The sequence below is a fragment of the Pyrus communis genome, chromosome 1 (assembly GCF_041283825.1).
Source record: "Pyrus communis isolate YQ-2024b chromosome 1, ASM4128382v1, whole genome shotgun sequence".
In the NCBI taxonomy this organism is placed as follows: domain Eukaryota; kingdom Viridiplantae; phylum Streptophyta; class Magnoliopsida; order Rosales; family Rosaceae; genus Pyrus; species Pyrus communis.
Window position 1 is genome coordinate 6,978,792 of NC_142565.1, and position 15,285 is coordinate 6,994,076.

Consider the following 15,285-nt stretch of genomic DNA (forward strand, 5'->3'; position numbering starts at 1 on the left):
TTATCCTTTACGGTAAGTCAAGTTAGAGTGCCCACTTTGTATTGCACTTGAATCATTGATCTTGTCAAACAATGCTAGTTTTTTACAATTTCAATAAAAAATAAGCTTGCATTAATCCAAAACTTAATCTTGATCATGTCACATTCAAAATGTTTAATCTTGATCACATCACATCCATATGCAAACAAGGTTGTCATTTTCTGGCATTCAACGATGTAAATACCAACAGAAAATTGGAAATCAACTCAGTAAAATTCCATAAATGCCCCCACTCATAAAAGTAATTCCATTCCATGCCACAAGTGAAATGCGCAGTCAAAATTGTAAATTCACTTCACCCCCCCTACTCGTCTGCAACCTCCACTTATTAATAGATTTTTAGGTTTTATTTAGATGCAGAGGGCAGTCCCGAGTCTTACGACAAGTTTGGCCGGCAACCGGATCTTACGGCCAGTTTGGCCGGCAACCGGATCCAACTTCTCAACCTTGCTGCTGATCTAATGAGGAAGGAAAGTAGCACAAGAAACACATAAGCAGCAATTCTACCTCAATACCTCCACTAGTTCTAAGACTAGTTCTAAGACTTCCCGACACCTCCATTGCCCAGACACTCAAAAACCAACTTACTTTTTCCAGTTTTGAGAAATCTCAATGTACTAAATTTCCAGGGGATAACTGTCTCCACAACGTAACCGATTATACACCCAACATTTCCCCGTTTTGTGGCTGATTCCAGTTGGGATTTAACTGCGCATAAGAAGCGCACAAAGCGTTGCATGACAACTCCAGGAAGTTCAGACAAATATGTTTCTAAGTTCCCTAATAGCATGTCAGCTACCCACCATTCAAGAAAACAAGGAACAGATCAACAGATATAAACAACCTCCTACACAGCATTATTCACCTGTGGACTTCAGTACTAGTAAGCTTAGCAGCCGATCCAGAACTTGCCGACAAAGCCCCGTTCCATTATTCATACATTAGAAGAAATGGAGCAAACTTCTCCTTCACATCAGTTTCCAACATTTCTGCATATCATTATTCATTACAACCTCCAACCAATAAGATGTTCTATACTGAAAGCGTGTACAAGATCTGCTTCTCTGCCGATTGCTGCAGGTCGCATAACCAGGAACGAAGAAAATTTTCGAACCTAAGATCAAACTGTACCGATGGGCTTCTCATCTGAGGTCACACAAGGTGCGACAGGAAGATGGACGTGAAGAAAGTGATGAGACGCAGTTATAATTGGAGCTTTTGTGGCCTAAATACTAGTTAAGAGTGATGACAGCTCCTAGTAGGATACCTGCCCTCGCTCACCAAGCATCAAAACCAACGCAGAAACATAACTCAGAAACTAAGGAGAATCTTCACATAAGCGTTTAAATGGCTAACTCAACGATAATGACCTTGATGTGCAACCGAGACCCATGGCAAGTATAAATATTGCTAATGAAATTTAGGCACTACATGTAAAACCCATAATTACTGTAATATGAGCATCGAGAAGAACTAACCAGTAACCACCATAGTACCAGATGCAAACTATTTACATGGGAGACAATTAAGCAAGGCTGTATTTGCATCCAGTCCTGAAACCACAGAACATCATATGCAAACAGATTGGCACCTTGTTTTGATGCTTTGAGTCAATAGAATGTCCCTGAAAAGTGACTATTCTGTGTGCCAGACATGAACAACCAATCTCGAATTGAAGGTCATGGCAGAAGCAAACTCAAAATCTTTTTCTCTTCACTTGTGACGTATCATCAAACACATCATCATGCCAAGGCTGTTCACCATGTCTGCAATTAGCTTCTTGGTCTTCCATCCCTCTCATTCTTCTAGGAGCATTTCCTGGCCGATTCTTAATCCTTCTATCAAAGTCCCTTTCCCTCAAATTGCCTCTTTCTTGAAACTCGGTATTATCATCTGGGCAGAACCTCAAAGGCCTAGGGCCATCCTCTCCGTTAAGATGAAATGTCTCACCACCAACACCATTATAAGGTCTAAATGAACGGACGGGTCCACGTCTCTCAGCAAATCTTCTTCTATCATCACCACTTCCATCACCACCAAACTCATGCAAACGGCTAGAATGCATGGGGCCCCCAAAGTAATCGCCATTATTTGGCCTCTCTCGAGGATCCATGACATCATATCTCCTGTTTCTGACTAAACTCCGGCTCGAAGGACTCCCATTGGGAATAACAGACCTTGGAGGGCCGTGGTCTCTTCCAGGATCCATATTCCTCAAATCATTTGACGGATTCCTTCTAACCACCATCTCTCCGGGAAAACATGGGTCATCAGGGGATCTAAACCTCTCCATCCTGTAAACTGGTGGAGACCTTCGATGAGTCAGTTCTCTAGGCCCACCAAATCCATCTGGGGATCTTCTTCTAGGAGAAGACCATGGCCCAGGAGAGCGAGTCCTGGACCTTATTGGCGATTTTGAGCGAACTCTGGGAATCCCTCTCCTCTGTGCAAAAGAAAAGTTCCGATTGCCTCGTCCAAATTGACCATGCACTCCCTCATATGAAGGTTGGCTACGAGTGAACATGGGGTCTGCACTATCATCAGGGAAACCCCTCATAAACTTCTCATTATGCCTCATTCCAACCAAATTTGGAGCATCTTCACCGTTGAATCTGGTTGGGCTAACATTTCTTGGATTTCGGCGAGGCATGTAAATGGTGTGCGCTCCAACAGGAGACCGCCTCCTTGAGGGTATACGGTAGTTAAGTGGTCCATCATTTGAAAGCTTCCTTCCTCCACGACCTGCACCATAAAATGCACTATCCGGAGGCATATTGTAAGTGTTATATTCAAGGTCAGCATCAGAAACATCAGGTGCATATTTATGTCTGGGGACACGATAGTTTGTTTGATTATTATAAAGCTCCGACGCATAGTTACGATCAGAACCCCAATCGCCACGACTATGCATCCTCCCTCTACCACGTCCAGAACCTAATCTAGGATATCTCAGTGATTGATCTTGGTATCGCTCCCTTGAAAATCCCAGGTTTCTGTGAACATACGGTTCACCTCTGGAAAAAATGGCAAAAAGGAAGAAGTTTTAGATTAGAATACAACTATTAACCCTCAAAATCAAATAAAAGTCAAAATACAAAACAAGGGAAAATAATCACCTCCCTCGAGAATGTATATTATCTTCCTCCATTTCTACATCAGTTAATATTTCTCTTCCAACCCTTGACGGCAAAGGCTGTCCCGAAATAGATATTGATTTACTCGGAGAAACAGTTGAAGATCGAGGCAAAGTTATTATCCTGCTCCGTTGTCCTCCATAACTGGTATCCTTGGCAGCATTATCACCACTACTGGATGTTTTGGGCAAATTTGAGTCACCCATTGGTGCCAGGTCAGTGTTATTTACATTCAGCTCTATACCCTGACCACTTTCCACTTCGGTTCCTTGACTTCCATTAATGACTTGCTCGGAGAACTCTGCATCCTGACATTTCTGGGCATCCATCTTCACTGCTTGATCATCAGGTTCTGTTGACCCTTCCACACCAGCTCCGCTTGTTAGATTTTCAACAGCTAATGGTTCTTCATGCAAACTCATATCTTCATCAGAGCCCGTATCAGATTTATCATTACGAACTACCTGGAAAGATTCTTTATAATTATTGTTACTTGTTTCAGCAAGATTGTCTTTGTTGTCTTTTGCCTCGTTATAGAATGATGTAGGCTGAACATTGTTAATAGGTGCCACAAGCTCTGTCCTTTTATTATCAAAATCATCATTATCGTCATGTTCCACTTCTCTTGCCTTACAAATAGGTTCCTCTACCGCAGTAAGCTCAACTGACTCTTGGACTTCACCATCTTCATAATCATCACGTTTACCATCTTGTTCAGTATCCATGGTTGTATCTAAAGCATGAGCACCATCTGATTCACAATCAGAACCATAAGAATCTTCCAGCATATCTGCAGATATATTAATCTTTTCCTCATCACTGGCAGAACCCTCACCACTTCCCCGTGAATCAAGTGACTGATCATTCATAAACTTCAATTTACAACTCTCGCTGTCAACATTACCATCTTCTGTTCGCGTATTGTTTCCCTTAGTATCAGGACCCTGAGATACAGCAACCTGATCTTTGCTTTGACAAGCTTCCATAGGCGCATATGCAATAACGTTTCCAGAATGCTTTATCACATCCCTGCTCATAGTCAACTCCGTTGAACAAGGATTTCCAACACGGCAAGACACCTCTGAAGCCATAGGCAATGCCATGTCACAAGAACGATTATCCAGACCTTGTATCAAATGTTTATCCAGTTGAACTGAGGTGCCTTCAATTGACTTGATGGTTTCTTGAGTATCCACATGAGTTGGTTCAGATTTTATGGGTCTAGCATCGACTGAATGTTGGGTGCTCGTATTTGAAGACTTAACACCTCCAAGATTCCCCTGCTCAACGACTCCACACTTCACTGCTCTACTACTATCTACTAATCCTGTGTTACTGGGTTTAGATACGTTAACATCCAGTTTGACACCCTCATCAAATGGTTCTGATTTCACAGTTTTATGATTACCCAAGTTCAAATTTCTAATTGGCCCAAACAATCTAGGTACGTTTGTAGCAGATATCACCCTATGTAAATCCAGTTTACTGGACGAACTAGAAGGGTTTTGGCACTGGTTTAACTGCAAGCAAGATGAACTAAGGCGCAAAAGAAGGGAGTCATTGGACTTGTACTGGTTAGCAAGTGTGGATGAGACGGGCTCATTACCTCTGTTCTGAGTCTGAACAATGGACAGTTCTTTGTTAACACCAGCTCCAACTAACCCAGTTGTGCAATTCACCCCACCAGTTGCATTACTCCCATAAAAGGATACGGAAGAATCGCTAACAGTATCTGTCCATGCATCCATTGGTGTATTCAAATCCCAGTTTGCTCGACATGCACTCATATCAGCACCAAGGGAATTCAAACCTTTAGCACTACTTTCGCATTGGCTGCTGGTTTTTTCTTTACTTAAAGACAAATCCAGTGACATAGGCTCCAAGTTACCCTGATTCCGGTAACTCCTGTCATCACCAATAACCCGTCCTGTCAACGCTGGAGCAAGATGTTCCCTTAAACCTAATGATAATTCAGTACTCTCAGCAACAGCAGGCACTTCTTCTTTGCACTTCACTTCTACTTTACTTCGGCTCTGCAAAATCTCCTTACCTACATTAGATGCAAGAGCTTCATTTGATGCTAAAGTCAATTCACTTTTCCTTAAAGTCAACTCAGGTGTAGGATTATCAGACAAGACAAGCTTCCCTTTCCTCTGCATGTCATCCAAAGAACTCGAGTGAATCCTGAGGCTAGGTTCTTCAAGTTTGACTCTAAAGATATTATCATTTCCTCGGGCCACACTAACATTTGCAACGTCAGAGTTTCCTTTTCCATAATCAGATTCAGGAATCTTGTTTGCATCAGAAAGTCCAGAACTGGTGATACTAACATATGAAGGAGTCGACCCCCGAGATTCCTCCTGTACTGAATCAATTTTTGCTGGAAAAGAAGATAGTTCTTCTTTCGGAAACAAAATTGGTTCTTCAGGAGGAGGTGAAGGAGGCCTCATGAAAAACCTCCTTTTCTTGATAGGAACACCTGCACTATAATCACTAGATTTCCGGGTGACGGGTTTAACCCCAGTCTGCCAACAAAAGATTTAATTGATCAATATTCAGAAAAACAATAAATTTAAAGGAGACTCTGATCTCAGTTAGCAGTTTTCAGAAAGGAAATAAACACCTCTTCATTTCCCGAAACCGGCATGATTCCAAGATTTTGCAATCTTATATTACCCCTTCTCGTCTATAAATCAAAGTCAATAGCAATTAGCAGGACCCTGAATTCGTTCTGAAGTCACTTTCAAGACCACCACTATGATAATTATGCAGCTACACTATTTTTCTAAAAACCAAATTTAGTTAGCTAATACGACCGTGCAATTTCTCCACTTCTTCTAGCTATCACACTACCAATTTCAATATCCTGCACACAAACAAAACAAAAATCAAAGCTATACATTAGCAAGCGAACCCAATAGCACATGTAAACGAACTCGAAGATAAAACAGCAAACTCTAAGTCAACGAAATGGACTAATCGGGAAAGTACGATATACCGACTTCAAAGTAACAATTCACACATATCTGTAGACAAGTAAAGAACGCATCATGGCTGATCGGCAAGTTGAAAAACGAAAAGTGGGGAAAAAAAAAAAAAATTTACATATTGTGTGAACAGATGCAATTATGCAATATGACTTGCAAAATAATACTAACAAATATATATAGATATAATATGAAAACTATACTCAAACCAATTTGCCAACTCTAAGATCATTTTCTAGAATAATTAAGTAACCAAGCAACAATCTAAACACCAAATTAAAACCCTAATAGATCCAACAAAACAGAAGCACTTTTCCCAAAAGCATAAGCAGAAACAGAGACCCTTTATCCGTGCTGTTTATGCTGTAATAAATAACCCAAAAAACGAATTTCTAGTAGTGTTTCAATTCAAAGCGTTACGATTCAAACGAAACAAGTCCGGACGATCCATATAAAAAGAGAAAGTTTACGGCTTAATAAATAAGCACTTTCACTCTGATCGAAAAAACAATCAAACATTTTCCAAAAGCCAAAAACAGCCAATGAAACCCCCCAATCAAACATTTTCCAAAAGCCAAAAACAGCCAATGAAACCGATGTGGGGGGGGGGGGGGGGGCGGTGGGGGTGGGGGTGGTGGGTGGGGTCAACCAGATCTACTAAATTCGACGGAAACGAAATCAAAATAAGCGAAATTGAAATCAGTCCAGAAGCTTCCAGCAAAATACCCGAAATCGAAGTTCTGAATTCAAATCGCAAACGCGTTGACGAAAGTAACGAAATCCGATCGAAGGTGCGAAAGTTGCAGGAAATTGAGGAGGAATTACCTGCTGGGAGAGAGTTTGAAGGAGCTCTGGCTTGCTCAAAGGTGTGAAAGTTGCAGGAAATTGAGGAAGAGGTGGTTGAAGATTGAGAGAGAAAAGCAAGGGAGGGAGAGAGGGAAAGGGGGGAGAAAAAGTGAGAGAGAGAGGGAAAAAGAGAGGAAGGAGAGAATCTAATCAAATCCAAGGTGGTGGCTTCCCACTACGTTCCATTAAATCGTCAGCCGCCTAGGGTTTGTGCTTTCTTTCTATAATTGCGGTCTTACTGTATGTAAATTCATTCAATTTATGCGTACACTATTTGGTCACACGTCACTGTTCGATCAGCTGGTTTAAACGGTGTGTCGAATTCTATCTCGAATTGTTTGGTCTAATATCACTCTTTCGTCTACTCTTTTTACACGCAAATTCTTCAAAGAAGACAGTACAATGTTGAACTGCAACGAATTCAATCCAAAACTCATAAATTTGAGTTGCATGTGGATACAAGTCGGGTCTAGTTATAACAATTTCTTTGTTTTATTGCAATTAAACTAATTGATCTAACCATATTTCCTCGATGCTTTTTTACAGACATACTTAACTGAAGAAGTGTGCTACATTCGGAATTCAATGTAACACTTGTAAATTAAAGTTGTTTAAAATGTGAAAAGAAAAAACTAAACACTCGCCATCACATTGTTTGGATCGAACCTTGCAGTGAGATGCTCCGCAACTTGCCGCCCTTGTTGTCATCTTTCGGTTGCCCTTTCCTGCAAGCTTTGTTATGAATTTCCAACTTTTTACCGAATACTTTGCCTTTTTCATTTTTTGTTTGCTTTAGCTCTTTTTACACGCCAAATAAAATAATAAAGCATTGACCTTTTGTTTGTGTTTACAATTAATTTAATTAGATGCTTTAATTTGGTTTTTAAAATTAATACGGTGTAACCAAAGGTGATTATGACAACATTAAACAAAAAAATATAGAAGTTCTATCGTTTGACAATAACAATGAACAAAAAAATGTGAAAGGTCTTAAGTTTGATGCTTATAGCTAGTGAATTTGTTTGACTGTAGCCACGAGTAGACTAAAACTCCCCATAGTATCTCCGCAAAAGGTGAATAACTGTGACTTGCCACCAGTTATCTTCCTTTTTAAGAGAAAAAAAAAAAAAAAAAAAAAGTTGACTATGACTCGATTGGTTCTGGTTGTTTTAGGTGGCATTTTCTTCCAAGTTTGGTACAATGTCATTGTTTCCAAAATTTTCAATCGATATAAACATCATGTAGTACAAAGTTATAAATAATATTTATCATACTAATAAAAAAATATAGATAGTAAACAATATTTTTAATACACATATACAATGTGACAATGATTTTTTTTTTCTTTCAATTCCGCAAATTACTGGTAGCACAGGTAGAATAGCTTGATAATTTTTATATTTTTATAAAAGCTAAACGGTAAGAAATATTAGAGAAGGTTAGTTTAAGTACTCAAATCAATATTTGGAAAAGTCAAATTAAGAAGGAGAAGCTCCGTTTTAAACAAAGATTAAATCATGTTGAACACTTGCAACTTGCACTAATTGTTTCTCAAAATTGGGACCCATTACCTCAATTATTCATCGAACAAGTCACGAGTCACTTTCCAGCTTACCATTACCTCAATTATTCATCGAACAGACAATTCAAAGCTGGACGCACGGTACCTATCCCCAACGACCCGGCTTTTCTGTTCTTCTAGTTCTTATACATTATTTTCATCTTTTTTGCATGATCATGGTTAAACCAAATCAATATTTTATATTAATTTTTTTATAAAGATAATAAGATAAAAAAAATAATGATATAAACTGTTAACGTAATTTAATCGTAACAGCACAAATAGAAGGAGATAAAAATATATAAGAAATGGAAGAGGAGAGAAGCCGGTTCTTGTCAAGGCTGTCGTCATGGCTATTCCGACTTAACCGATGAATTGCTTTCTTTTTGTCATGACCTTTTGCAAGGAAATCGATGCCATGACAGCTAACTTTTGGTGGGGCCAAAATGACAACGAGCGTAGGATGCATTGGAGAGGAAATGGGAGTTGTGCCTTTATAGAATTTGGGCTTCTTCCTCTTCTTCAATATTGCTTGGCGTTTTGGGCCCAAATTCTAAAAGGTATCTATTTTCCGACGGGTGACGCCTTATCTGCTAAGAAGGGATCTCGTGCCTCCTCCTGGGCCTGGAGTAACATTTTGGAGGGCCAAGCTCTTATTGTGGAGGGCGCCCGTTGGTAGGTAGGCGATGGCTGTTCAGTTAACGTTTGGCAGGATAAGTGGCTACATTCCTCGGCGGACGGAATCCTCCAATCCTGCCGATACTCCATCGCTTGCATGTGATTTCATTGATGTCACCACTAGGAGTTGGGATTTAGGTACTCTTCGAGGTTTCTTACGTCTGGAAGAAGTAGCTGCAATTGAATCTTTAGTTATTGGGGGTCTCGACTGTCGGGATCGTCTTATATGGCCATGGACGAAAAACGGCGCTTACTCTGTTCAGTCGGGTTATGCTTTCTGTCAGGTATCGTTTGGTATGCAGACGGGACGAGACGGGACGGAACGGAATGAGACGGGACAGGACGGAACAGAACGGAACGGGAGCAAAGATGTCCTCGGATGGAAACAAGGAGGAAGAAGATGGAGACGGAGAGGTTATAATTTTGTGTTCCACGGATGTGGAACGAGTCGTTCCAGGGGGGTGAGGTGGAACGAAAATTCACCAAAAACTCGTTTCGTGGAACAACTCGTTTCACCTGTTTTAGGCGCACCAAACGTGGGACGGAATGCCTTGTCCCACTCTGTTCCGTCAACGGTACCTCATATCACAAGGACCATGATCGAGCTTTCCTCCCGGACGGTTGCCTAACAGTCTCATCAAATCCCTGCTGACTTTTGGAAGCATATCTGGAAGATCAATACCCTCCCAAAGATCAGGTTCTTCATATGGCGCATTGGAAATAACTGTCTTCCAACTGTCTGCTCTGTTCAAACGAAGGATCCGCACCAATCCCACGTGCCCGTTTTGTAAGCAGCATCCGGAAACTGTTGAACATCTCCTCTTCCTTTGCCCTTGGACAAGTGGAGTTTGGTTCTCCTGTGCCTCAAACTACCGTATTAACCCACAATATATTACTACTTTTGATCAATGGTTCTTGACTATCAAGGAGGAGGTGGGGAATGACAAAGATCTCTACTCTTGGGTCCTCTCTCCGGTGTCCTTATGGAAAACGCGGTGCCACTGCAGCTTCAACGGTTTGCTCCCCTCTCCAGGGGAGACTGCCTATCGCGCGCCAACCAAGCTGCTACTGAACTCTTGGGGACTTCTCTTGGGCACGGGGTGTTGTCACCGCACGTTCCTACTACTCCTGATGCCGACTCTATGATCTGGTCTCCTCCCCCTCCCAATGTTTTGAAGATTAATTGTGATGGGTCATGGTCTAAGGTGAATAAATGTATGGGTCTGGGAGTGGTCGTTAGGAATGCGGCTGGCTCCCTTTTGCAATGACACTAAAGCACAATTCACACTATTCACTCAACTTGTCTCTTGTAACCGTCACACATTCACGCGAAACTCATAATTTCATAATGTACAATATTAATATTATCACACAAGCAAGAGATTTGTAATTGAGTTGGTTGAAAGTATTGCACATACTATCGTACTCGAAATCTCGATTTCAATTTCCCTTTCCCTCGAAATCAATTATATAAGAATAACATTATCAATATAAAATATATAGATACACTACTAAGTTTTTAATATTTCAAGCTCAATCTTCAACGTACATCTACATATCAGTGCAATAATCATACAAAGAGGTTTGTGCATATCCAATGCACTTCCTTTTTTGTTCCACAAGAATTAAGATCAAACGAACATTCTCTTTCTACTGAAGGAAGATATAAAAATTGCTCAATTAAATCTTGCATATGTAAATATATATATATATATATATAATAAACATAATCTTGCTTGCATACAAATTATTGCAATTCAAACACATGTGAGGGAGTGTGATTTAGTAAAAAAAAAATATAAATATAAACATAACAATTTTTTACCAAACACCACCATTTCATTCAACTCCATTCCAATGCCTAACACACATAGGAAACTTAGTCCATGACCACTTTCCATTGCGACTTACAAGAACACTAACATGTGTTTAACATTCGAAACAAAGTTAAACCACCTAATTAATACGTAATTAAGCACTAAACCCAACCCATCAACCATTTCTTGATTGCAAGACATGAAGAACCCGAACAAACCCTAGCCACCGAACCCATAGAGGGTCCTGCCCTGCCTTTAGAGCGCATAGACCACATCCATGGTGGTCACAATCTTGCGGCGAGTGTGCTCAATGTAAGTCATGTTTCTGATCACGTTCTCTAAGAAGATCTTAAGCACGCCACGTGTCTCCTCGTAAATCAAGTGGCTTAGTGGACTAACTGATATTAAAACCATAAAATCAAATGATAAAAAAAAGAACATATGATATAAAGAGAAGTTTGGGCTTATAAAGGCTTATGTCTACTTAAAATTGGTTTTTCTTTTCTTGAGTGGACTAATTGAAATTTGTACCATAAAGAGATTAAGGACATACCAAAGGTGATATTCATGGAAATCTCAACGGAAAGTAAGAAAATTGCGGAGATATGGAGTTAATGGTGTTTTTTTTTTTTATTGATGAAGAAGATCACAATATTTCAATCATTGATAAAAGGGTATTACAAATACATATATGAAGAACTTGGTCCCAAAATGGTCCTTGCAAACTAGATCTAAAATTTTTACAATAAAACATCATTAATCACACAGCAATGAGTAGACATCAAGCACTCGTCTGAGCTCATTGAGAACTTGACTTTTGAGTAAGTAAGTAAATTGCAGAGATATGAAGTTAATGGTGATTTTTTTTTTTTTTTTTTTTTTTGATGATGAAGATTGCAATATTTCAGTCATTGATAAAAGGGTATTACAAATACATATATGAAGAACTTGGTCCCAAAATGGTCCTTGCAAACTAGATCTAAAAATTTTACAATAAAGCATCGTTAATCACAAGGCAATGAGTAAACATCAAGCACTCGTCTGAGCTCATCGAGAACTTAACTTTTGAGTAAGTAAGAAAATTGCGGAGATATGGAGTTAATGGTGAATTTTTTTTTTTTTTTTATGAAGAAAATTACAATATTTCAGCCATTGATAAAAAGGTATTATACATATATGAAGAACTTGGTCCCAAAATGGTCCTTGCAAACTAGATCTAAAAGTTCTACAATAAAACATCAATAATTACAAAGCAATGAGTAGACATCAAGCACTTGTCTGAGCTCATCGAGAACTTGACTTTTGAGTAAGAAGCACAAACACTAGATTGCATAGGGTAAATGGTTATTTTCTAACGTGAGTATTTTTGCTCACCACCATAAACTATGGTGTAACGCCCCGGCCCTAAAATATTTATTTTTGGGGATTAATTTTATTGATAGGCCCAAATTAAAATTTTATTTTGTTAACTATCTACAATTACAATTCTCTACTTAAGTTTTATGATTCCACACGCTTATTTATGCCCAAAAATTTACTCACCAAAACATAAGGGTAATCTCTTATTTTTCAACATTCCTTACTTAGCTCAATTTCCCAACTAAAGATATTGTCTCGAATTATTTAATCTCACTTATTTTATGGTTGCATTTAAAGTCTCGTTAGACTGCATACGTATCCTAAACAGGAATCAAGCCATTCGTAGTTCACCAATTCAATTTCAATTAAAATTTCGAATTTTCTACAAGAGACGAACAATCACCGTCTAGTTTGAAACAATTGAACCACAACAAATTCTTATCAAATTTGGTTTCAGAACATCAAAATTAGCTTTAAAATACGGCGTCGGCTCACTTGCCACGCGCCGCCACTTGTGGCCGTTGGTCGTCTCGTGTCGTCGGAAAATATCAACTATTTCTAAAAATTACCAAATTTTACAGGTAAATAGATCTCAGTGAGGGAAACAATTTTCATACCTATGGACAAGTTCAATTTGGCTGGGAAACACCTGAAAACTGCCTTGATGAACCGCCAGAAACCCTTGAATTTGTGTGTGTTCGATTCAACCTCAAACGAACTCTGATGCCCCCAAAATTGTTTGGGCTTTGTTCCTGAGCTCAAGAGGGTACTAAAGGTGGTGGTGATTGAGCAAAAACATTTCAAATTTGGTGGATCTACACCTAAGGTCTACGCACCCACCGTGGGTATTTTTCTCAAAATTGAACTCTCCCTCGTCAGTTTAAGTGTAAAAATGGAAGAATGATCGATCGGTCTTGGAGTGAGGGTCATTTTGGCACCATTGCCGTCATCAACGGTGGCTAGAAACGGAAATTTTGACTGGGTCAGGTCAACGGGGCAAGGGAGGGTCCGATTCTCCCTTTCTTTTCTCCCTCATTTCCCCTCCTTTCTTTCCTTCCTCATTGGCCGGTTCTTCCCTCCTTTTCTCTCCTCTCTCTTCTCTCCTTCTCATCCTAGCCGTCCATTTCTTTCTTCCCTTTTCTTTTCCTTTCATCCCAGCCACACACGTGGCATATAACATGGCTCCAGATTTTCTGGAGCCTTCCAAAGAAGTTTAAAATTACCAATTTATCTCCAACTTTAAACGTTAATAACTTTTTCGTTATCACTCTGTTTCATGTATGGCTTGCGCCCACGCGTTCGTGAGATGAACTCTATCAAAAATATAAATTGTGACCTTGAATGGTTCATGGATTTTAAATAATAAATTTTCAAACTTCAAACTTCGTACATTATAATAATTTCCGGAATTAAAACTTTAAAATTTTCCCAATTTCTATTTTCATAACCATAAATCGATTTATTTTTTTGATCCTCTCCACATATTCATATATTTAAATTTTCAAGGTATTACATATGGTGTATACTCACTATATACCTAATCATCTACCACATTTCACTTAACCTTAGTTTTTTTTTTTTTTTTTTTCAAAAATTTAAAAAGTAACATTTAATGTGAAAATTAACTAGAGTTAGGTGAAATGACATGTTATAGATGATTAGGTGTATGGTGAGCATACACCTTAATTATGGTGGTGAGCAAAAGTTCTCCATTTTATAATGAATATGATAAAAGGATGAGGAGGAGAGAACTCATTTATTATTCTAAGCGTAAATAATAGGTATAATGATAGGGAGATTCAAATTTTAAACCAAATAATGTGTCAACAATATGAAATAAGCATGTTAATCAACATTAAAGTAATAATTCATTCATCAACATCCATATCAATTAGTTTACAAATTTGATCTCTCTAGCATTACTTAAAAAAGATTATTTATTACTAGTGCACTAAAAACTTGATTGAAATTGAGTAATTATATAGGATACAACATTAACATAAGCAATTAAAACAAGAGTTTACAAAATACCTTCTTGGACTATATAGTCCACCTTAACCTTGTAGATAGCTTCGCCACTGTATAAGCTACATGCATTAACATAAACCATAAAAACATGAGTTTACAAAATACCTTCTTGGGCTACTGCCCACATTAAAACATTAAGGGTGTGTTTGTTTGGGCTCACTAACTCTCTTTGGACTGGACTGGACTAGCTATTATTGTAGTCCCATGTTTGTTAGGCTGAATGATTAGGTTTAATGGGATTAAGTCTGACTCACTCCGACTGACTCTCTCACTTAAAGTTCTTAGCCAAACCCCCCAGATATCCCAGGACTACTAAGACCCCCACATTGCTTCGTATGACTCGTCCAAACCTTGTGCCTCGTTCCAACGTACAAGATCTCAATCCTTGAAAATAAGGATTTTTTTCATCTGGGTTTGGCGATTTGGGGTTTTCCACCATCTGGGTCTTTTGGTATCTCAGATCGCACACATACATACATCGCTCTCTCTCAGAAACACCCTTAATTTTCACTTACCAACCACCCCGCTTCCGTTGATTCTTCCCCCACCAGTTGTGTTCTATCTTGAGAATTCAATTTTTGACTCTCATTTTCAGCGGACCATGATTTGAATCTAGTACGCCAGACAAGGTAAGCAATTATTTGGAATTGGGGATTTTGAAAGGTGTTTGGTTGGTGACAAAATTGAAAGAGAAAACAAAAGAAAATGGAATGGCAATTAGTAAGAACTGGGGAATTGCATGAAAGGAAATGAGATTTTGAAAGGTGTTTCGTTGGTTGATTTTTTGCAAACGGGATTCCATGAAAGCAACAAATCTTCAAGCCAAGCTTGCTGAA

General features: G+C 39.0%; 1 protein-coding gene across 2 annotated transcripts; it reads right to left on the reverse strand.

The window, feature by feature from the left end:
- Positions 1-1,410: 1,410 nt before the first annotated feature.
- LOC137720700 (uncharacterized) lies at positions 1,411-7,235 on the reverse strand. Of its 2 annotated transcripts, none has more exons than XM_068459802.2 (4): positions 6,986-7,235; positions 5,797-6,039; positions 3,156-5,698; positions 1,411-3,053 (listed from the first exon to the last, which is right to left on the reverse strand). In XM_068459802.2, the coding sequence occupies exons 2-4, from the start codon at positions 5,818-5,820 to the stop codon at positions 1,736-1,738; spliced, it is 3,885 nt and encodes a 1,294-aa protein (XP_068315903.2). In that variant the 5' UTR covers positions 5,821-6,039; positions 6,986-7,235; the 3' UTR covers positions 1,411-1,735. The 2 variants fall into 2 exon arrangements, with proteins under 2 accessions (XP_068315903.2, XP_088551318.1); XM_088695192.1 differs by having other exon boundaries at positions 6,887-7,185.
- Positions 7,236-15,285: the final 8,050 nt, after the last annotated feature.

Excerpts from the sequence above, each read along its gene's own strand:
- LOC137720700 (XM_068459802.2), bottom strand. The coding sequence starts at position 5,820 with ATGCCGGTTTCGGGAAATGAAGAG. Across the intron at positions 5,699-5,796 it reads CGGTTTCGGGAAATGAAGAG|ACTGGGGTTAAACCCGTCAC; the intron begins GTGTTTATTTCC and ends TTTTGTTGGCAG. Across the intron at positions 3,054-3,155 it reads AATATACATTCTCGAGGGAG|AGGTGAACCGTATGTTCACA; the intron begins GTGATTATTTTC and ends CATTTTTTCCAG.